The 25,008-nt window shown below is 37.2% G+C and overlaps 1 protein-coding gene across 1 annotated transcript in view; it reads left to right on the forward strand.

The window, feature by feature from the left end:
* LOC128124333 (vomeronasal type-2 receptor 116-like) overlaps positions 1 to 24,490 on the forward strand; it is a 31,155-nt gene extending 6,665 nt beyond the window's left edge. The window contains exons 3-7 of the mRNA XM_052760475.1: positions 15,080 to 15,371; positions 15,725 to 16,531; positions 16,863 to 17,081; positions 20,475 to 20,598; positions 23,562 to 24,490. Of these exons, the coding sequence (XP_052616435.1) occupies positions 15,080 to 15,371; positions 15,725 to 16,531; positions 16,863 to 17,081; positions 20,475 to 20,598; positions 23,562 to 24,490 (2,371 nt within the window). The remainder of the gene's footprint in view (positions 1 to 15,079; positions 15,372 to 15,724; positions 16,532 to 16,862; positions 17,082 to 20,474; positions 20,599 to 23,561) is intronic.
* Positions 24,491 to 25,008: the final 518 nt, after the last annotated feature.

The raw sequence follows: 25,008 nt of genomic DNA on the forward strand, positions 1-25,008 counted from the left end.
AAGATTCTTACTTTTATTCATTGTACAGTTTTGGCTTCTTTGTCAAAAGTCAGGTGTTCATTTGTATGTGGGTCAATGTCAGGGTCTTCAGTTCGATTCCATTGGTCCAAATGTCAGTCTTATGGTAATAGCAAGCTGCTTTTAATACTATATCTCTATAGTACACATTGATGTCAGGGATGGTGAAGCCTCCAGAGGTAGCTTGTTGTGCAGGATTCTTTTAGCTATACTGGGTTTTGTGTTTTTCCAAACGAAGTTCAGTATTGTTCTTTCTAGGTCTATGAAGAATTGTGTTGAGATTTTGATGGGGATTGTTTTGAATCCGTAGATTGCATTTGGTAAGATTGCTATTTTTACAATGTTAATCCTACCTATCCATGAGCATGGGAGAACTTTCCATTTTCTGATATCTTTAATTTCTTTCTTCAGGGACTCAAAGTTCTTGTCATGAAGTTCTTTCACTTGCTTAGTCAGAGTTGCCCCAAAGTAGATTATATCATTTGTGGCTATTTTAAAGGGTGATATTTCTCTGATTTCTCTCTCAGCTCAATCATCATTTGTATATAGGAGGGCTACTGATTTTTTTGAGATAATCTTTTATACTGCCATATTACTGAAGGTGTTTATCAGCTGTAAGAGTTCCTTGGTCGAATTTTTGGGGTCACTTATGTATATTATCATATCATCTGCAAATAATGAAGGTTCGAATTCTTCCATTCTAATTTTAATCCCCTTGATCTCCTTTTGTTGTCTTATTGCTATAGCTAGAACTTCAAGTACTATAGTGAATAAATATGGAGAAAGCAGAAAGCCTTGTCTTGTTCCTGATTTTAGTGGAATTGCTTGAGTTTCTCTCCATTTAATTTAATGTTTGCCATCATCTTGCTGTAAATTGCCTTTATTATGTTTAGATATGTTCCGTGTATTCCTGATCTCTCCAAGACCCTTATTATGAAGGTGTGTTGGATTTTGTCAAAGGCCTCTTCAATATCTAATGAAATGAATATGTGCTTTTATTCTATCAATTCGTTCATATGATGTATTACATTGATGTATTTCTGTATGTTGATTCAACCTTGCATCTCTAGGATGAAGCCTACTTGATCATGTTGGATAATTGTTTGAATGTGTTCTTGTAGTTTGTTGTCCAATATTTTATTGAGTATTTTGAGTCAATATTCATGAGGGAGATTGGACTGTAATTATTTCTCTTTGTTCCATGTTTGTTTGGCTTGAAATCAGGGTAATTGTAGCCTCATAAAAGGAGTTTGGTAACTTTCCTTCTGTTCCTATTGTCTGGAAAAACTTGAAGAGTGATGGTATTAACTCTTTTTGAAAATCTGGTAGAATTATGCATTGAAACAATCTGGTCCTGGGCTTTTTTTTGGTTGGGAGACTTTTAATGACTGATTCTATTTCCTGAGGGGTTATTGGAATATTTAGTTTATCTGGTCTAGATTTAACTTTGTTATGTGATACCTATCCAGAAAATTGTCCATTTCTTTCAGATTTTCCAATTTTGTGGAGTACAGGTTTTTGAAGTATGAACTGATGATTCTCTGGATTTCCTCATTGTCTGTTTATATCTCTCTTTTCTGTTCCAATTTTGTTAACTTGGATGCTCTCTATCTGCCTTTTGGTTAGTTTGGATAAGGGCTTGTCTATCTTGTTGATTTTCTCAAAGAATCAACGCTTTGTTTCATTGATTCTTTCTACTTTTCTCTTTGCTTCCATTTTATTGATTTCAGCTCTTTGATTATAGCCTGGCATCTATTCCTCCTGGATAACTTTTCTTCTTCTTGTTCTAGAGTTTTTAGGTATGCTGTTAAGTCACTAGTGTGAGATTTCCCCAACTTCTTTATGTGGGCATTTCTAGCTATGAATGTTCCTCTTAGCACTGCTTTCGTAGTGTCCCATAAGTTTGGGTATGTTGTCCTTTCATTTTCTTTGGAATCCTTTAATTTGTTTATTTCTTCCTTGATCCATTGTGATTCAGTTGAGCGTTATTATGTTTCCATGCGATTGTAGGCTTTCTGTAATTTTTCTTGTTGAAATCTAAATTTTTTCCTCTTTTTTTATTTTATAAGTAATTTAATTTTACATATCAGCCACAGATTCCCCTGTCCTCCCTCCTCCCACCCCCCAGACTTCCCTCCAATCCACCCCCCAATTCCTACCTCCTCCAAGGCAAGGTTTCTTCTGGGGAGTAAGCCCAGCCTGGTAGATTCAATTGAGGCAGGTCCAGTCCCCTCCTCCCTGCACAAACTGCCTCATCATATGCCCTAGTTTCAATAAAGCCAACTCATGCACCAAGGACAGGTCCCAGTTTCACTGACTGTGGATCTCCTAAATAAACAGTTCAAGCTAACCAACTGTCTCACTTATCCAGAAGGCCTGGTCCAGTTCCATGGGGGCTCTTCAGCTATTGGTTCATAGTTTATGTGCTTCCACCAGTTTGGCTATTTGTCCCTGTGCTTTTTCCAATCATGGCCTCAATATCTCTTGCTCATATAATCCCTCCTGTCTCTCACCAATTGGACTCCTGGAGCTCTACCTGGGGCTTGGCCATGGATCTCTGCATCTCCTTCCATCAGACACTGAATGAGAGTTCTATCATGACAGTTAGGGTGTTTGACCATCTGATCATCAGAGTAGGTCAGTACAGGCACTCTCTTGACCATTGCCAGTAGTCTACAGTGAAGTCATCTTTGAGGATTTCTAGGGACTTCTCTAGCACTCTGCTTCTTCCTATTCACATGGGGTCTTCATTTATCATGGTATCTCTTTCCTTGATCTCCCACTCTATTCCTGATCCAGCTGGGACCTCCCAATCCCCTAAGTTCTCTTTCCCCCAACCCACGCCCTTCATTTCCCCCCCACCCCCAGTTTGCTCATGTACATCTCATCCATTTCTCTGTTGTTGGGCCATCTTTGTGTCTCTCTTAGGGTCCTCTTTACTGGGTAGCCTCCCCAAGGTTGTGAGTTGCAGTGTGGGGCATTTACCTACCAACCCCACAGCACCCCAGAGTTTTCTTGAGTGTGAGCAGCAGGAAATATTAGATAGAGTGATTTAGATTGTGGAGATAAACACATAGAAAATAAAGGATAGCCTGGAGAGGGCCTGGAACTTATTCCAATGGGCCCTGACTCTCTCTGCCCCAGGGTATTTATAGAGATGCCAAGGGGTGGAGCAAAACACCTCCCCCCAGAACAGCCAAGTGCAGACCATCTGAGACACCTGCACTCAGGCCCATGGTCCTGATCATCCTCTATGCGGACCTGCTGGGAAAAGCCTCAAGGAACCTGAAAACGGGCTGCCACAGGTCCCCCTTTATTAATATGTAAGAAACAACTCTTTATTAAGAGTTCACAGCAATCTCCATAGCTGTTACACCTCCAAGTATGGGAATAGAGATTGATAAAGATGGTATTTCTCTTTTGGATTAGGTCCAATGTGACTATAGCAGTCTTAGCTGCATCAAGCCCTTTCTAAACTAAAAACTTTATGCAATTGCAAACTTAAAGATCCCTTAGCCTGAGCCGGGCGGTGGTGGCGCATGCCTTTAATCCCAGCACTTGGGAGGCAGAGGCAGGCGGATCTCTGTGAGTTTGAGGCCAGTCTGGTCTACAGAGTGAGATCCGGGAAAGGCGCAAAGCTGCACAGAGAAACCCTGTCTCGAAAAACCTAAAACAAAAAAAAAAATCCCTTACCTTCATCATTACCATTAACAGGTTAACATAAATATTGCTATGCATAGTCACAATTCTCCCAATCTTACAACTCAAAGCAAACTCTTAACAGAACCATTTGAATTAACATAAATGGTGCTATATATAGTTAAAATTTTTCTCAGTCTTACAACTTTAACTCTTAATAGAATTATTTGAATTTTCTTGCTAACAGAACTTAAATATTCCCTTAACTCCACAAAACCAGTGTGCATTAATATCAATAGGTTAAACATAATTTCTGCAAACATAATTCAACCTTAATTCACTCATGACTCCTCCTTTCCTTTATAAATTTTTTAAACAAAACCTTGAACCTAGTTAGAAAAGCCCAAACTTGCACAATTCCTATAAACCCATATTGAAAAGCAATATTTTCAATCTAACTATTAACACTTTGAAAACTTCGCAAAACATTCAAAAGCAGTTTTTTAATCAAACTCTTTACAAATTAAAATAATCTTAGTATACTCATTTGCATTTCTTACTAATCAAACGTAATATTAATTCACTCAAATAAAATATTTTCAATTAAACAGATTAAGGAATATTAATTCTTCCTTTTCTTTATAATTTTTTAAGCAAAATCTCAAGCCTAGTTATAAAACCCAAACTTTTCTGTTTAAACAGTTCCATTTGTAACACAAAATCAGTTCCATAAGTAATTCCATTTTTACATAAACAGTTCCATAAAACAATTCATGAATCACCAGTTAATAAAGTATATATGCATACACAAAACTGCACCTTTAGTCTAGGTAGAAACAATAAATTTCTTCATTTAAACAGTTCCATTTTTAACCCAATTCCAGAAAACAGTTCCTGGGTCACTACTATAAATAAACTCAAAATTATCCCATTACAATGAACTCTATTGTTCATTTCATTAAGTCCCAAAATTCAAATGATAAGCTCGGGTACTAGCCTTCCAAACATGAAGAAATCCATAACTAAAATCTTTTTTTTAGTTTCATCTCATTATTTTAAGTTCAAAAAGTTCAAAAAAAGTAAATTCTGGTCTCAGGCTTTCACTTCCAAATATGAAGAGATGTTTTACAACCAAAACTTTTTGAAGTTAACAGTTTTAATTCAAACAAGCATCTCTGCAACTTTTATTCTCAAGCCAGAGACCTTTTTAGGTACAGTAGTATTTTTTTATGGTTTTTCAAGACAGGGTTTCCCTGTGTAGCTTTGCGCCTTTCCTGGGACTCACTCTGTAGCCCAGGTTGGCCTCAAGCTCACAGAGATCCACCTGGCTCTGCCTCCCAAGTGCTGGGATTAAAGGCGTGAGCCACCACCGCCTGGCTTCGGTACAGTAGTATTCTAAACCGTACCATTTTTTGATGTTAGCTCAGGTTTTTCTTTATTGTGCTGATTTTCCACATATCTCAGCTGTGGATACCTTGTTGTACTGATTCTGGCGTACCCATTCTTAGCTTCTTAGATGCTTCTGGAGCTTTTGAAGCCATTCAGACTGTCTACTTTGCAGTCTACTAGGACGCTACCTTCTGTGTCTCAGGTTCTTTCACCATATACATTAAGAATATACTCACACTTAACATTTACACTTTTTAAAAACTCACATATAACATATTTTGCCTTGCAAAGCATTTAGACTCACATTCAATATTTACACTTTTTTTTTTACAAACTCACAAAAAACGTATTAGCATCTATTTATTTATACTCCTTAAGGAAACTATAGAACTACTTTAGCAAATATATTTCTTATTACTTCTTATATACTTCTTATATTCATTCCATCTTCTTATTTCTTATTTAAACTTACATTTACAACTAGCATCTTTACTTCTTACAAGCTTATTACTGCATGTCTTAAGACTAACTTAGATACTTCTTGCAAGCTTATATTCTTAAAGGAACTCTATAGATCTTATATAGGGCTACCATTAGCATATATTAAACTTAGCAAACACCTAAAGATTTCTTAACACAGATCTAACAAGACAGAATAATTTCTCCAAACTCACATATCTTATTTTCATCTTTTTCTACTTCTTACTCTTAATTATCATCACTACCTCTATTAGAAAGATTCTCTTAACTGGACAGGAAGTACGTACATCATTTCTACAGTTTAGAGTTTATAGTCAGCTTTGCTATATAACATTGGGATTTAGTAAGTGTTGTCATTATAGAGTTGTGATACTTGCTGCTAGGGGACTTTAACATTCTGGGGACAAAGCAACACCCCAAAGTTGCCAAGATCTCTCAGCTGTTCCAGAACCTGCAGAGATGCATTGTCACTGGTAAACAGTTTTTAACTTGCTGCGGGCCACAGGAATATATTATAAGAACTCAGCTGGTTATGGCAAAGTCACTACCTGGAGGAATCAGGGAATTCCTCCAGAGGAAGCCAAATCCCAAGGAGTTTTTGGTGTTACTTGGCTTGTTATATATCAGCTGTCTTCTGTTATGAAAATCATGTGTGCCTTCATAGTTTTCCCAATTGACTTTTCCCTAAGAAGGGCTAACAGTATGGACTGATCACTCTCTGGACATACACATTCCAGGTATTTGGAGAACAGCCTCAGGAAAGGTTTTCTCTGGAATCAGATATCTCCCTTGGCCACTTTCAAGGACTAGCAGTAATAACAGTCCACATGCAAGTCTCCTGATTTAAGGTAAATTCCACAAGGAGACATCACCTAGGTCAGATGGATGTTAAGTAATAGCTTTACACAATTCAGCTCAGACCCTCCTTTCTTACAGCCTTACTAACTTTATAGACTGCTAACTCCTTACCTAACCACTTCTAGGAATATTTAGATAACCTTCTGCGCTGACAGCTATGCTCAGCCAGAACCCCAGTTCAAGCCTCCCTGTAATTATCATTATTGGCAGCATCCAGCCAGGTCCATCACCGGATGGAGTGAAGTTCCTTATCAGAGATACCTCTGTATTCTCTAAGAACAGACTTAACCATCTAGGCTACCTGTTTGAGAAAGCCTGGCAGATGTGCCAATTAAGCCTTACTTCCTCCTTTCCCAAACCTTACCTCCAGTTCCAGATCTCCCTTTAACTATCACCAGAGGCATCTAGCTGTACACAGGTTGCCTAGCGACTGAGCACACTTTCCCCCACCCTGCAGAAAAATGGCAGATAGCTTGGACAGATAGGAGCCACAGGAGAAAAGAAGACAGTTTTATTTTCTCCCATTGACCTAGCAACTTATAGATTCTTAACGTTTTCTACCAATCACGTTTAAGATTATAGTTGAGCACACATAAGATCCCACTTCCTAGATATTGCCTGAATTTAGCCTTTAGTTAATTCATTTCCCCATTGGTAACTTCCTTTGGGGTTGCAAATGTTAATTAACGGTTATTGCCTCCCTATGTGATTCTTATCACCCTTCGTTTGACTCTGGAAGCCTGGTTTTGCACTGCTAGGGAATACTGCTTGTAAGTGTATATATACCAGGACTTCCAGGGCACAGAGGGGAGAGAGAAGAGAAAAGAGTATGTGAGAACTAGACGGGTAAGAACTTGAGAGGAACAAACTGAGATGGGGAAGAACTAGACTGAAGGGCTAGAAGAGAGTACTAGAGGAACGAGATGGAGGATGAGGAAGAGCCAGATGGGGAAGAACAAGATGAGGAAGAGCCAGATAAGAGAGAAGGAGATGGGAGAGGAGCTGATATGGGAAAGAACTAGATAGATGGGAACCTAGAAGGGACAGAACTAGATGAAAGAATTAAGATAGAACCTAGAGGGGACCGCAGACAAGTGTAGAGAGAAATCAGGCAAGAAAGGACCTAAATATGAGAGCAGAATATAAGCTTGTAACTGACACAGAATAATAAAGTATATGGACTAAGGAGTTTTGTGTACATAAATTCATTTCTTTTCATCAAAGATCAATTATTAGCTGTTTGTAGATTCTTCCCGGACCCTGGGAGGGGAATATTGAGGGGCTAGACCCCCATTGTCCCCGATATTAACTAGAGGCTGTCTCTTCACCCAAATACATAATAGCTCCCCTAAGTGCTTCAATTCAGACAAAAGTTTCTATTGCAGCAGTACTTTTTGGTTTGTTCTACTAAAAAAACTTTACTTCATGCTGAGGCTGAAATTACCATATTTAGCTGCTGTAAAGCTCTTCACAAAAAAACTGCACAACTATTAAGTGATATAAAGTATTTTTCTGAAGGAGCTAGTAAAGCCAAAAGCAGCACAGCTCTGAACTCTATTTCCTCACTGTTTGCATTAACCAGTGACAAAACCTCAGAAACACTAATCGAGCCACTTTAATTCTGGTTACTTTATAGGAACATCATTGGAGCTGACCTTCCTTAGTTCCACGCTCCTTACCAGACACTCCAGTAACCACTAAGCTTCATTCTCCTCTTGTGAAAAAACACAAACATGTCCTCAACCCCATATTAACACAGGATCGGGGCCCTTCCATAATGCTGAGCAGGGATCTTTCCATTTCACTTGAGGAAAAGTCACTTGGGTGCCACTGTGCCAAAATCTATCTGTGACAGATTGCTCATGGAATCCATATTCAAAAAGTTCAGAACAAAAAGAGCATGATTTCACGCATTATGTGGTGATTGAGGGTAAATTTCTTCCTTTTTTATTTTTATTTTTTGAAGTTGTATTTTAAGCCCTTTCTGCAATACCTTGTCCCTGAGGATTATAAGGAATATCTGTTTTATGTATGATTTCCCATTGGGTACAAAATTGTTGAAATGCCTTACTACTATATCCAGAACTATTATCAGTTTTAATAATTTTTTGGTATACCCATATATGAAAAAACACTTCAAGCAGTGCATAATTACATGCTTTGTAACTTCCTCAGGTTGTGTACTAGCCGTTAAAAATCCTGAATAAGTGTCAATGGTCACATGTACATGTTTTAATTTGCCAAATTCTGCAATATGAGTAACATCCATTTGCCATAGATGATTAGGAAGAAGACCTCGAGGGTTTACCCCTAAGTGAGGGACAGGAAAATATTTTGGACATACCCCACATCGTTTAACTATTTGACGAGCTGCTTCTTTGGTAAGATTGAATTGCTTTCTTAAGCTTTTGCTATTTTGATGATGAAGAATGTGTGACTGTTGAGCCATTTCCACTTGTGATAATGCTACTACCTTTGTTAGCTTATCAGTCACTGCATTACCCTCAGCTAAAGGACCAGGAAGATTTGAGTGAGCTCTAATATGGCCCACAAAGCATGGCAGGTTTCTTTTGTGAATAGCATCTTGAATTTGTTGAAACAACATTTTGATTTGATTGTTGTTAGTGCCAATATAGGGAACAGTTTCTTTGACTTGAAGAGATCTATAAATATATTGACTGTCTGTTTATATTTCAATGATCTGTCTACAAGAACTTGAAAAACCATGTTCATTGCCCATAATCCCTCTATCTGTGCAGAAGTTGGGATTGTTTGCACTACATAACTTTTTCCATTAATAACATAAGCAGCCTATCCATTAGAAGATCCATCAGTGAAAACTAGCACAGCATCTTCTATGGGGTCTTTCTTAATGATTTTAGGAAATACAAAGGAATGCATTTGAATGAATTGCTATAATGGATCAGCTGGGAATTGATTATCAATTTGGCCTGAAAAGTGAGAAAAAGCAATTGCCCAAGAATCACTGTTTTGAAAAAGCCAATCAACTTGCTGTTTTGTAAAAGGAACACTAATTACCATTAGGTTCTTTACCAAAATAACATCTGGACTCGATTCTGCTTTTTTTGTACCAAGCAAGCTACAGACTCATAGTATGGATTTAATGCTTTGTGTGGTGAAACAGGAAGATATAGCCATAAGAGAGGATTGTTTTGTCATAATACTGCTGTAGGAGTATGTCTAGTGGGCAAAATATATGCATAACAAGGTAGAGCATAATTAATGTAATGTACTTGCTGGTTGTGAATAGCCTTTTCAACTTGCAGAAGAACTTGTCTACCTTTTTCAGTTAACTCTCTGGGTGAATTAGGGTCATTATCTCCTTTTAAAATATCACTTAAAGGTTTCAAATCACCAGTAAATACTTTTAAATAAGGGCACAACTATTGAATATCCCCTAATAATTTTTGAAAATCATTTAAAGATTTTAACTCTTCCTTTCTGATTTCCAATTTTTCAGGCTTTATCACAACAACAACAACAAAAAAAAAACACCTTGGTCCATGTTAACATGCATCAGTTAACAAGAACAATTAGCTAGAAATGGAACCACAGATGCCAAAAGCAATTTTATTACATTTAGATTCTTTCTGAGAATTATGTGTGTGTTGTTTCCATTTTTTCAGGTGTACTGTCTATTTGCTGAACTTTGTAAGCTGAATGGCACACCTACCATGCAGTCAGTTGTGCTAGGGTGTGGAGGCCTACAAAAGACTTGGACACTACTACATTCACTACTGATCTTAGTAAATGAGCCAAATAATGACTATTTTAGTTAATGATGCTGGCTCCCATTTTAATCCAATCAGAATAAGACTTTGAATTCCAGCCAGTACTGATAGCAAAGTAGTTAGCCGGGGGGGGGGGGGGGGGGGGGCACACCATTTTCTTAACTATGCCAAGAGTTCCTCTAATTACTTCATATCAATAAGAAAAGAGAAACCACTTTCTCCAAACTTCATATACATTTTCATTTGTTTCATGAGATCTCTAAGCCTCTACAGGTTTCAAGGATCATTTCAGCAAAGGACTCTATTTTTTACCTCAGAAACAGGAACTTTTAATGCCTCTAAGTCTTGATCAACCTACCTACATAGTTGGGAAAGCATTAGAAGAGTCATTTTGTTAAACAATTAGTATATATCCATGAAGTATTCTCAGAGGACCAGTAATAATGAATTTATACATATAAATTAACCTATTGGGCTGAATGGCAGCTATAAGAATAAGGGAATGTATCTAAGGTTAAAAGTTTAAGACATTAGATTTCTTTGCTCCTTGTAAGTACCCTAATGTTATTTAAGGCTACCCCTAGTCACTGTAAGTATTGTCAGTCAGTGGGCTGCCAGTCTGTTTAGTGCATGTGAGTATGTAGTATGGGGGCCTTGTGTCTATGCATAACAAGAAATCCTGGAAGATTTTTTGGAGTGAATGGTTAACGCTATCCCTAGTGTCACTTTCTACAAGATCAATTCTGATTGCTTATGTTTTTTTCTATTTCCCTAAGACCAGAATCTTTTTAAATCAATCTTTTTAGGAATCTCCAGTTTTACAATGGAAACTCGTTTGTTTCTGTTAACTAGTGAACCAAGACACAGGGCATGCAAGGAATCGTATCCTCAGTATTACTATCGAAAAAATTAAATCCAACATCCTTTATTTCTTCAGTACAACCAAACACTTAACGTAGGCATCAGCAAGTAAGGGTCAAGATGGGATAAAAACTGCTGGTCTGTAGCCACACTAGTTAATACCTTCCATGTAGAAGTAACCAACTGTCTTATTAAATAAGAAACACAGAACCAATGCAAAGAAGAAAGCCAAGAGGTCAGAACTAAGAGCTAAAATCTTACCCTTCTCCTGCGGTGGTCCTACCTCTCCGAACCAGAGCTACTTCCTGTGTTAAAGTCTTTATATAGAGTTTCTGTTCTGCCTTCTCATTGGGTGTAAACCCAACCACATGACGCCTCATCACGGCCTGTCTGTATAGACCTCCAGGTTTTCTATGGTTGGTATTGAGATTAAAGGCATGTATATCCAATACTGGCTGTATCCCTGAACACACAAAAACTTACCTAGCTCTGCCTACCAAGTGCTGGGATTACAAGCATACACCACCACTGCCCTGCTTTCCTATGGCTTGCTAATAGCTCTGACCCCTGGGTAACTTTATTTATTAACATACAAATAACATTTTAATACAAATAAAATATCACCATACTTCCATGTATCTGTCTTCCTCATTTTCAAGTCCAGCCCTGAGAGGAATGGTGACTCTATGGTGTAAGAGTTCCTACCTTCACCACCAGAGGAGTGGAGATAATCACCTTGTAGGGTCATTTTCGGATTATATTCAGTGCCTCAATGGCCCTTTTATAAACTATTTTCCCACTAAACTCTGGATAGAAGTATAGGAGTTCAGCATTAAATATCTACACCAACAGGGTTGTAGAGTTTTTGAAATCCTTTGTGCTTTCTGATCCAGGTAAGTTCTTTACTGTAGACCTCTCCCAGGGTTTGTGCATTTAAAAGCAAAGATGGGTTGACTCACCTCTTTCAATGAGAGGCAGAAGAATACATCATTCTGGACCACAAGAGTGTACACAGTTTTCTCTGGAGGAATCAGACTCATGAGAATCAGAGGTCCCAAGTTCTTTACAGGCAAGAGAAGTATGTTCCAGGATAACTAGCAGAACACCTGTCTCTTTTCACCAAGTAACCTGGCCTTCAAATATCTCTTTTACTTCTATGATCCTTGGATATTGTTGAATCTGGAGAGAGGTATTTGAACAGATTAGTTGATCAATTATAGGAACTTGGTGCTGGGCCAGTCCTGTGGTATTGGTTTCTTCTGAGAGATAATAAGACACCAAAATTCTGCTGGGTATCTATAAGTCTGTATCCCACCATGAGAAAAAGTGATGGTGACTTTCATTTTATGCAAAAGGAATTATCCCACTCAGTTCCTTGTTGTTAATCACACTTTGAGCTACCTCCAGCAGCTAGGACCTAATTATACCTAAGATTCTTTGAATTTCATTAACATTTTCTAATATATGTTTCCAGCTAGGTGACAAAGGGAATCTTTTTAGGACCAGTCTTTAATCATTGAAAAAGTACTTACTAAAAGTTACACAAAGTTCTTTGGTCAGTGCTGCACACAAAGGAATATCTGTTCTGACCAAGCTGTGTTGTCTGGCAGAAATACCCCTGCCAAGAACCTCAGGGGCATTTTCTACCTTTATTTTATTTTTTAAAGAGAGAATTATGGGTTTTGATTTTTCAAATTATGTGGATCACTGATTAGTAAGAAGACTTAAATCATGAAAAAGAAATGAGTAGGAATTTCTCTTTTCCTTCAGGCTCAGCACAAGGGACATTCCTACTCCTGCAGGGATGCTTAGAGCAAGCTGAAAGGAGAGGGAATGCTCCTCTGGGGGAACCATTCAACCTTCCCTTTTTGTATTCTCCTTAGATGTAGTAGGCCATGGATCAGAGGCCTGAATACTCAGCATCTCCATACAGGAACAAACATGGAGTCTGAGTAGGAGTCAAGCAACAAAAGGAGAAAAAGAAAGTGTTCCTGCTCCTAGTGTGGGAGAGCTGGAACTGTTTGTTTGCTTGTTTTTTTTTCCCCTGGGGGACCTAGCAGAGCCAAAACGATTTGGGTCCACTTAAGAAGGCACAGGTCTTAAGTCAGGTTTCAGGAGTGTGTCATACCAGAGAAAGCCACAGATATATACAGGTAAACAGTCTGTCAGAAACACATAGAAGGATACACAGACACACACGCATACATACACACACACACACACACACACACACACACACACACACACACACACACTTACATGCACGCAAACACAATAAATACAACCTAGGTTGGCCACCACAAATTCACACACCTGAACAGTCATTCACATGGTTCCTGGGACACTGGGCCAGCAGTCATTTCTGACTGCTTTCCTATGTGTCCAAACAGAAGACACATTAATCAGAATTACCTTCAGAGGTGACAGAACAAGAGACTTTCTAACTCATTTCATTTTGGCCTGAAAGTGTCAGATTCCTCAGATTTCTTAGGCAGAATTTGATCAAAGGACATCCTGGGTACATGGACCTCTGGCTGCAAACCCCCATGAGTTCCTTGACCTCTGCACTCTTCCTTGCTCTGAAGAGTTCTCAGAAACTTTGTCTCAATTTTCCTGATCTTTAAGTTTAGGCATTGTATTGTAAATGTATTAATTGGGGTAGACACACTGCAGTTGGTTAAACAGCATATTATTACAAGTTATGGCATCCTGTAATGATCTGTGTCTACCACATAAAGAAGCATCTTTATGAAGGGGGAGAGCTATACTTATTTGTAGACATAAGGTTTAGTTAAATTACACTTAGAGATTATACTAGTTAAGAAACCTGACAGTAGTAGGTTCTTCTTTAGTGTCCATGCCTCTTGCTACAGATAGTTGTCTAAATGTACAAGTACAGTTACAGGCATAGCTTTCTTCCTATCCCATCATGCCTTAAGTCCAATTTTGCAACTGTAAGTTATCCAAGGCTATAAGTGTCATGATTACCTATCAGAATATCTGACTCTGCTTACTCTTGTTGTCATTCATTGTCCAACAGATGGATAGGATTACTGGTACCTTTGCTTCATTGTGAACTTGTATGACTGCATCTGTAACATTGGGAGCCAGTCCTCAGTAGGGAAGCTACCTGGTAAAAACAGATTGATTATTTCACTGTGTGAAGAATGTGATATCTTCAGCAATAAGATCTTACCTACTTTTTCTAAAAGGCATCAAGAGCATGGGTGGGGAACAGCCTATATTTTGGGAGTAAGTCTCTTGGACTGCCCTAAAAACAACAACTCAAAAACAGGTTTCCATTGCCTGGCAATGAGATTTTTTTAAGTAATATTTTATGATATTCTAATGAAACCTCTATTTCTAAAATTCAGGCATTGACAATTAAGAAATATCTCAGAAGTTAAAAGTGCTTCAGGTAAAAGTGAGATTACCTGAATTCAGATCCACAAAAATTTCATGAGTAAACATGTGTAATCTAGGGATCATGAGGAAGGAAGGATACTTATACACAAAAATCCCTGGAAGTATGCAATAAAGAAATCCAGGCATATGCAAATGGATGAGTAGAGCAAGTGTTAAAAGGAAATGTAAAGCCACATCATCTGCTTGTGGAGGTTATCCTATGTCTTATCCATATAACATTTAAATTTCAAACATTTTTACACAGTGGCACACACATAAAAGATATAAAGTTAATATAAACTCACACAAAGATAATATAGTCAAAGTATCATAAATATTTATAAAGATGAATCACACAACAAAAAACAATGCAGCAGGCGATATGGTATTTTGTAAGGGACTTTTTTTACATTTATGGGTAAAATTTTTAGTGTACCAAATACCAAAGAAAGCACAGTGAGCAGTCATGGGACTGCCAATTATGATGGACATACCTACTTGATCTTATACCATCCTAACAAGGTAACATAGTGAGTTGAATTCCAGGCATTTAGTAGCAAATTTTAAATGTGGATTTTATATAAACACTAATATTTGCACTAGAAACCATTACACTAAATCTGAAGCTCTGTGTGGTCTGTAATTTCCTCAGGTATATTTTTATTCAATTTCTGCAGGTATAATTTTAAAATATATGAATTGGTTCTTTCCCTGGTATTTGCAATTGAGGAGATCAACAGAAACCCTCATCTCTTACCCAACATATCTCTGGGATTTGATTTTTATAATGTCCCATACAGTGAGAAAAACATTCTTATGAATCCCCTTATTTGGCTCACAGGCCTGAGTAATCCCTACTGTAATTATAACTGTGTAAAGGAGAGAAAGTCAGCTGCTGCACTAACAGGACCATCGTGGGCAAAATCTGCTCATATTGAGACACTGCTTCAGCTCTACAAACTTCCACAGGTGAGGAATTGTGTGGGAGAAGGAGCCAGATGTCTTTGCTGACATTTTGGGGTGTGCAAAGGTAATACTGGACATTTGAATTAGATATTGATGACAAGTCTCCAGACAATTGGAGATGGACCTCTATTTCAATCACTTGAAGAGGAAAGAAAGGGGAGGGTGGAATAGACAAGGAGGATTAATAAAAATGGAGGACAGGCTAGTAATTTTCTGAAAAATTCTGTCATTTAAATTTGCCTTTAAAATCTGGATGAATCCATCATTATACTGACCATTTCCATCTGTTTCTGCAGAACAAGGATTGTGCATAATGCCATTGTTCTTCTTCTTGTTTCCAATTGTTTTCTCTTCAGCTCACTGTTGGTCCTTTTGATCCTATCTTTAGTGACCGAGGTCAGTTTACTTCTCTGTACCAGATGGCACACAAAGGCACATCTCTGTCTCTTGCCATGGTCTCTTTGATGCTTCATTTGGGCTGGAACTGGGTTGGTTTACTTATCCCAGATGACCACAGAGGGACTCAGTTTCTTTCAGATATCAGAGAAAAGATGGAGAATAATCGAGTCTGCATAGCTTTTGTTGAAATGATCCAAAGTACCTGGAATTCATTTTCATACAAATACTGGAAAAGTCTTGGTATGGTCCAGGAATCATCAGCCAATATTATCATCATTTATGGTGACAATGATTCACTACAAGGTTTAATGCGAAATCTAGGGCAACAGATTTTGACAATGAAAGTTTGGCTCATGACCTCTGAATGGGACCTTACTAATATCGCTGATTTTTTCTTGCTAGATTCCTTCCATGGAAGTCTCATTTTTTCACAACACCATGAGCAGGTCATTGAATTTAAAAATTTTATACAAAGAGTTAATCCTTATAAGTACCCAGAAGACAATTACCTTCCTAAATTGTGGATTTTGTTCTTCAAGTGTTCATTTTCAGAGCTTGATTGTCATCTTCTAGAGAACTGCCAACCCAATGCTTCCTTGGATTTCCTGCCTAGTTACATTTTTGATATGGCAATGAATGAAGACAGCTACAATACATACAAGGCTGTTTATACTGTGGCCCACAGTCTCCATGAGATGAGTGTTTGGCAAGTACAAATGCAACCATTTGGAAATGGGGAAAGAATGCTATTATTCCCCTGGCAGGTAAATACCCCTTCTGTTGCATTAGAGCATCAACAATGTGATATTTTAAGTTTTCAGAGGCACCAAACTAGGTATTACACATTTCAACATTTTATATATAAAATGTATGTATATATACATACATACATACATACATACATACATGTACATATATACATATATGTCTGTGTGGGTATGTATATATACATATATTATATGTTAAATGTTAAAATATGTAATACTTAGTTTGATATCCTACACTAGAGATTTTGACCAGTGTTAGTCATTCTATAATTCATTTCTGATCATTCTCTCACAACCACATTAAAATATGTTCTTGCATCACTTTCAGCTTCATCCTTTCTTGAGAAATATCCATGTGGGAGCCAACATGGCTTTAGGATGGAAACAAAATTTACATGATGATAAGTATGATATTCTCAACTTTTGGAATTTTCCAAAGGGTCTTAGAAAAAAAGTGAAAGTAGGAACCTTTTCGCCCAATGTTCCCCAGGGTCAGCAGTTGTCTTTATCTGAGCAGATGGTACAATGGCCAAAAAGATATTCAGAGGTAGGTTGCATATTATCTCAGTGTATTCAACTTATCATACATAATATTGCAAATATATCCCCCAGTATAACAACTCCTGGTTTTGAAATTCAATCCTATTAGCATAAAACTCTGAGTAGAGAATGATAAAACATAACTAATAGAAGACAGTGTTTTATCATTCCCTGATTGCTAAAAATGGAAGTTTGTAGCTAGAGTTTACCTGCCTGGCCCACAGTCAGCACAAATCTCTCTCACCCACCAGGCCCACAGCCACTCAGACACAACCAAGTAAACACAGAGACTTATATTGCTTACAAACTGTATGGCCATACCAGGCTTCTTGCTAACTGTTCTTATAGCTTAAATTAATCCATTTCCATAAATCTGTACCTTGCCACGTGGCTCGTGGCTCACCAGCATCTTCACATGCTGCTAGTCATTGCGGGGGCTGGCAGTGTCTCTTTCTGCCTTCCTGTTCTTTCTTTTCTCCTCTCTGTTAGTCCTGCCTATACTTCCTGCTTAGCCACTGGCCAAACAGTGATTTATTTATTGACCAATCAACAACACATTTGACATACAGACCATCCCACAGCACTTCTGCTTTTCTTTTATTTTTCTTTCTTTTTTTTTTCCGAAAAGGAAGGTTTTAAACTTAACAAAGTAAAATTACATATAATTTGGGAATTTGGGCGTAGCTTCTCTTACTACTTCCTGCTGGAGGGGGGCGCTGTATCTTATGGGGACACAAAGAAAATTTTAGGATTATGGAATAGTCAATGAGGCTGTATTGTCTGAGCCAGATGCCTTTAAACCATTCTGGATGTTGGATCATCTGGGCCATGGTGTCATCAGAGACCTTTCAGGGGGTCTTGGCTGGTCAAACCTGATGTATCTTAAGCTGGAACAAATCCGTAGTCTCTGGTTATCTGTGGGAACAAAAGCAGAGACTCTTTTCCAAAGCAACATATCCTTATATCCAGATTTTGAATCAAGGTACTCTTAAAATATACATTTTGGCATAACTCAACAGCTTTTACAATCAAATGTTCTTCTGCAGTTAAAAATCCCAAAGACAACACAATCCAGATTCTCTGTGTAATATTCATCTTTACATGGCTTATTTTTATATTAATTTTACTCTCTTTAAAGGCTTTATTTTTTAAAACTATGGATTTGTTTATATAACTGTATATATCACCTTTTTTGTCTCTTTTAAGAATATGCATATTTTACACACATTGTAAACTACTACATCTGAATCTGTCTTATTGTGAATCTATTGCTTTAAACTGCAGCATTTGTAAGACTGAAACAGTGCTATGGCTGCTGGCTCCACCCACCTCAGCTTCCCAACATGGCGGTGGTAAGTTTACCGCCAGCTCTGGCAGCTATTGTGGGTCTATGCTTTTATACAAGCAGCGTGTAGCCCAGAAGCCTCTTTTTTTGTTTTGTACTAGCAAAGGCTAAATCCACCACGCAGCTTAATGTGCCACTTGCAGAAGCCTCATTCCCGCCATACTGCAGGTTGAGTGCACATGCCAGGAACCCACCAGTAGCTCAAACCTGCAGACTGCTGCTCATTTGAGAGAGACAATTAGGAAGCTTTTTTTAGCTCAGTTTTAGAATCTTTTCTCAAGTTTTAGGTGGAAACTCTTGCCAACTCATTGGGCACCATTTGCAGCTAGAGTTTTCCTGCCTGGCCCACAGTCAGGACAAATCTCTCTCACCTGCCAGTCCCAAAGCTGCTCAGACCCAACCAAGTAAACACAGAGACTTATATTGCTTACAAACTGTATGACCATACCAGGCTTCTTGCTAACTGTTCTTACAGCTTAAATTCATCCATTTCTATAAATCTATACCTTGCCACATGCCTTTTGGCTTACTGGCATCTTCGCATGCTGCTAGTCATGGTGGCGGCTGACAGTGTCTCTTTCTGCCTTCCTGTTCTTTCTTTTCTCCTCTCTGTTAGTCCCACCTATACTTCCTGCCTAGCCACTGGCCAAACAGTGATTTATTTATTGACCAATCAGCAACACATTTGACATACAGACCGTCCCACAGCATAAGTTCTTAGCCATAAATGTCTGTTAATATTCAGTGATGCATGGGTTACTTTTTGTCAAGTTGACATAAACAAAGTGTGCCTGAGAAGTGGTACGTGCAATCCTCATAATGTCTCCCAGGACACTCTGATGTAGAAATTCTTTACATTCACCACACAAAAATTAATAAGTTGTTTTCTTGCTATTGTCAAACACTATCACCAAAAGTGACTTTTGGAAAAAAAGTTTATCTGACTTCCATTTCTATAGGTACAAGAGTCCTTTATGGTCAGGAGACATGCCAGTGTGTGGCATCCATGGAGAGATAGGCAGGAACCTGAAACAAAATGTCTCAGTCAACACACTGGAAGCAGAGTGTAAATACTGGAGTTGGGTCAGGCTCATAAATATTCAGAACTCCAACCATTGAAATAATTCTTCCAATAAGTCTCCAACTCTTAAAGTATCAATAACTCTCAAACTAGCACCACCATTGAGAAAATATGTAGTCACATATCTGTGCTTTTGATTGCCACTTTTCATTCAAACCAATACATAATGTCTCTATTAGAATTCCTTCACTGTGTCTGAAATTTGAGCAGTTCATTTTGATTCCATGCTTAAAAATTATAGACCATAAACTATTATTGTTTTTCTTTTATCCACCTCTTAAATGGGAAAATATTATAGTGAGCATGTGTGTATGTTTCTCTCATGTTCTGTTGCTGCAAATACATACATACCCAATATAACTTGAAGTGTGCATTTGGCTGACAGTATGAGAATGCAGCCCTTATCTTTAGAAATGCATTGTTCTGGGAACATGAGGTTCCTGATGACATCATATCCCTAGTCAACATAAAAAAGTAAATACCACAGATCACCTTTTTCTCATTCTCATTCATTCTCAGACAACAACCTATGGAATGATGACGCTCACTCTTAGAGTGAACCTTTTAAACTTCTCTTTAAGAATACTCACTGAAATGCCCAACAATTTGTTTATATCATGATTATAAGTCTTGTCAAGTTGACAAGCAACATTCATAATCATAGTGAAAATAAAAGTTTCTCAACATATTAGAAAGTAAATATAGAGACAGGATCCATCTGGAAGGTCCATTTGACCTTCTAGGTTATGGTTTCTATGACCTATCAGCATCATAATTTTTCCTACCTCATTATGCTCTAGTCTAAGAGTGTGATAATCCTTAGAGCAATCTTATATAGATCACAGTTGCTCAAGAACCTTTTCTACATTTATAGGAATAAAATTTGCAAATTAATTATATGATATTAAAAAACATTATTATTCAGGTTTTCAATAAACCTTGAGCATTTGTTAGCTTTTTTCCCATTTTCTCAGATTCCTAAGTCTGTGTGCAGTGAGAGCTGTGGGCCTGGATTCAGGAAAGTTTCCCTGGAGGGCAAGGCTGTTTGCTGTTATGATTGCACTCCTTGTGCAGACAATGAGATTTCCAATGAGACAGGTAAGAATAAATCTTACAGAAATGGTTCCACATTTCTACAGAATTATGCATTATCTTAAAAACTGAAAAATATCTGTAGAGAAGTCAGACAAATTTATTCCTTCTCTTATTTAGGTTATGAAATGTGCATTACCATGTCCTGAAATAGTGAAGAGTATGCATTAAAATTTATATTTGATTTACATTTATGATCAACTGTGTATATTGTTTGCTGTGGGAAACCCCTTTCCTCTGTACTGATCAATATGCCTTTTTCTATACATAATGTAACACATAGTAAAAAATGTACCGAATTTACATGTTTTTCTAACTGTATTTCAATAGTGATTCTAACTCACCTAAGTGTAGTATAGGTTACTCTAATGATCATTCCCAGGAAGCTTTTTCATACAGAACAGAAGATTAGAAATTTGTGTTTGACACCCGCAATATATAATTTTTGACTGTACAGCATAACTAAAATTCAAATTTACTTAATGAGTAGGATTATGTCCATTTTTATGCTTCATTTTTGAGAAACAGTATATGAAACAATATCCTCAAGGTAATTTCTAGTCTATTATGGATATCTGTACCAAGACCTAAGAGCTGCAATGAAATGTAAAATCTCCATTTAGAAGAATAGGTCAGGAACATATTCACAGCATGTATCGCTGGCAATAAAAACCTTTAAAAGCTAGTTTTTTCATACCTAATATTAAATTTGTGACTAGGGTTACAAAAATCTTGAAATTTTTAAATAATTGTTCTTCTTTGAATCCTATTCATACCCTCCCAAATCTTCCACTTATCTACCTATCTAACTTCTTCTCTTTCTCTATTAAATAAGTAAGAGAACCTCTTTCAATTCAATTTCTGCTACCTAAATACTCTTGGATGTAGCTCCCCTGGCGGAATATTAATTAATTACCAATGGCCACACTCTGAAAGATTAATGAGTCTTTATTATATCAGATATGTTGTCAAAAAGCTTCTCAGTTAAGGGTAGTACTTTATGCCAACCTTACATGCTTGATGATATTTGATCTTCCCTGAGCTTTCATATGTTACATGCATGATATCATACCTAAAATTTATGTGTTTGACTGCCCTGCTGTGTCTGTAACTTTCTGTTCCCTTGCAGGATTTCATGACCTCTGACTTTTAGACTCTTTCTGTAATTTTTTCCATGGATTTCTCACCTTGAGATATAACAGACTGTACCCTCAAGCTGTTATTATAAAATATTCCTTTAATGAATGTCTAAGCATGCAATGTACACACACACACACACACACACACACACACACACACACACACACACACACATGCACGTGTGTGTACATATATATACACATATAAATGGAACAGTTTATTTACCCATGAAAAGTCTTTCATAGTTGTTAATTAGTAATTATACTTCCCAAAATTGTGTATCTCAATTATGTAAATTACTTGAAATGAGATTACTGATTCACTTATCCAAAAAAGGTTCTAATTTCATGAAATAGATAGTTATTCTATATATATAGTAGTTTTATTACATCTACCATGTGCCTTTAGTAATGAATGGTGTGGTCCATTTTAGTCATCCATTGAAAGGTAGAAAATCAAAAGAAAATAAATATCTCCACTTAAAAAAGAAGGAAATAATGGAGTCTGTAGCAATACCTTGAAAGTAGGCCATAACAAAAGATACATCAATGTGTCACAATAGCTGTAGGAAGCAATATTTACAAGATATATAGAAATAAGTTTTAGTCTATGGAAGTTTATTCAATAATATGTTAAAATTTATCAACAAAATAAAATTAAAATTCTAGTGATGAGTTTGTTTTTAAAAACACAAGAAAAAATGACAGTGGATATCTGGCATACATAAATTAATGTTAATATACTTCAAATACAAGAGAAGTTTTAAAAATTTTCAAAAGCAAAATATTATAAAATTGTTTTATGTCATACTGTAAAACTGTTTCAATAGTTCTGATCTTTCCCCAATTAGAATAACAACATGTCACTAGTAGTACACTGTTCAATCCTGTAAAAACAGAGTAATGCCTATAGAGTCAAAATTAGAAAATAGAAAGGATTTTATAATGATAAGAAATTTGAGAACCTATGTTTAAGAACAGAATTTTATTAAAATAATTTCAAAGGGCATTCTCCCTCTCCTGCACTATTCAAATTTTCAACATGGATATAACTTATGATGTGGTATCAGAAATAAAGTAGGTTTATGCATTGTAACTCAGTATTCTAAAGACTTCCAAAAGAGAGACACCAATAACAAAAGAGGCACTGAAGTACGTAACAGAGAAAAGTTTTATTTATTTTATATCACTGTGAAGAAGAGGGGTTGTATGAGAAGCTAATGGTAATTGATAACTACTCCCAAAATAACTGTGGTGCATGCCTTTAATCCCAGCACTCAGGAGGCAGAGACAGGAGGATCTCTGTAAGTTCAAGGCCAGCCTGGTCTACATAGCAAGATCCAGGACAGACACCAAAACTACACAGAGAAACCCTGTCTTGGAAAAAACAAACAACAAAAACGGACATCATTTTTCTTTAAGATTGGGGATTCTGAATTGTTACCAATATTCCAGTAGATTTCTCAATAATCTGTAAATATTACCATCAATGGATTGATTCACTGTGTATTAAAATGTAAAAAGAAATAGTAGAGGGTATATTAAGTTGGGAAGTAATAGATTGAGAAAGTGAGGAATTGAACATGAGGAAAGAGGGCTTAGTTGGAGCCATAAAATTTATATTTGCATATAAATAGTAACTGAAATATCTAGTAAGGAAGATGGGTGGTATAAATATGAAATTGTTCACTACAGATTTCATACTTCTTTGTCCTTGAGATAAAGGAAAGTGATGTAGATAACAGCACCTGTCAACAGGTACAGAAAAGTGGGTTAGAATTACAGGGATAACTTCAGCCAGGATTAAATATCACTTTCATTTTTTACTAGATATGGAAAAGTGCATGAAGTGTCCAGAAACTCATTATGCAAACACAGAGAGGAAACACTGCCTCCAGAAAGCTGTGAGTTTTCTTGACCATAAGGACCCCTTGGGGATGTCTCTCACAACTATAGTTCTGTGTTTCTCTGTACTCACAGCTGTGGTTCTTGGACTCTTTGTGAAGCACAGAGACACTCCAATTGTGAAGGCCAATAATAGAACCCTCAGTTACACTTTGCTCATCACACTCACTGTCTGTTTCCTATGTACCTTGCTCTTCATTGGCCGTCCAAACACCACAACCTGTATCCTGCAGCAGATCATATTTGGAGGTGCTTTCACTGTGGCTCTTGCCACAGTTTTGGCCAAAGCTATCACTGTGGTTATTGCCTTCAAGGTTACTTTTCCAAGGAGAGTGGTGAGGTGGTTAATAATATCAAAGGCCCCAAACTTCATCATCCCCATATGTACTCTGGTCCACCTTGTCCTCTGTGGAATCTGGCTAGGAACATCTCCACCCTTTCTTGACAAAGATTCTCATGCTGAACATGGACATATCATCCTTGTGTGTAACAAGGGCTCAGATTTTGCCTTCCATGGTATACTGGGATACCTCTGCTCCTTGGCACTTGGAAGTTACACTATGGCTTTCTTGTCCCGGAATCTGCCAGACACATTCAATGAAGCCAAGTTCCTGTCATTTAGCATGCTGGTGTTCTTCTGTGTCTGGGTCACATTCCTCCCTGTCTACCACAGCACCAAGGGGAAGGTCATGGTGGCTATGGAAGTCTTCTCTATCTTGGCTTCTAGTGCAGCCCTCCTTGGCTTCATTTTTGCCCCTAAGTGTTATATTATCTTAGTAAGGCCAGATAAGAACTCAGTTCATCATATCAGGAATAGGTCACATTCTAGAAGGAATAACCCTCTCAAAACCTAGTTCAAAATTAAACATAGTTCTTATGCTAAATGATGAATTTCAAAGATGAAGTCCAGTTGATATCTATTGCAAATTTGTGTTACACCATTATAATATAGGTTTGATTCATTGGGCTATTATTTGCTCAACCAATTGTATTATAGCCTCTTTATACTGGAGCCAATGAAGTAATCCATGCTTGAAATCCAGGTTATATTTTCATATGAGCAGGACCTCAGTATACATCTAGGCTTGTCTGAAACTTTCTGTGAATATCATGATTCTTTGGACTCAGAGAGATCTACATAAAACTGCTTTTGCTCTTCTTGGATTAAAAATGGCCAGTCACAGCACCCCACCATATTCCTCTGTAATATAGACTGTTAATATTCATGTTAATGATTTAAATTTCTTAAGAGCTTCATGAACATTCTCTTATCCAATTGTATTAATCACATTTTAAATTTTGAAAGTGGATCCAAGTAAATTATTATCTTGATATCAAGTCACTGTGATAAAATATGTAGTTTATAACTTAT

The sequence above is a fragment of the Peromyscus californicus genome, unplaced genomic scaffold (assembly GCF_007827085.1).
Source record: "Peromyscus californicus insignis strain IS unplaced genomic scaffold, ASM782708v3 Scaffold_4__1_contigs__length_199733344, whole genome shotgun sequence".
Lineage (NCBI taxonomy): Eukaryota > Metazoa > Chordata > Mammalia > Rodentia > Cricetidae > Peromyscus > Peromyscus californicus.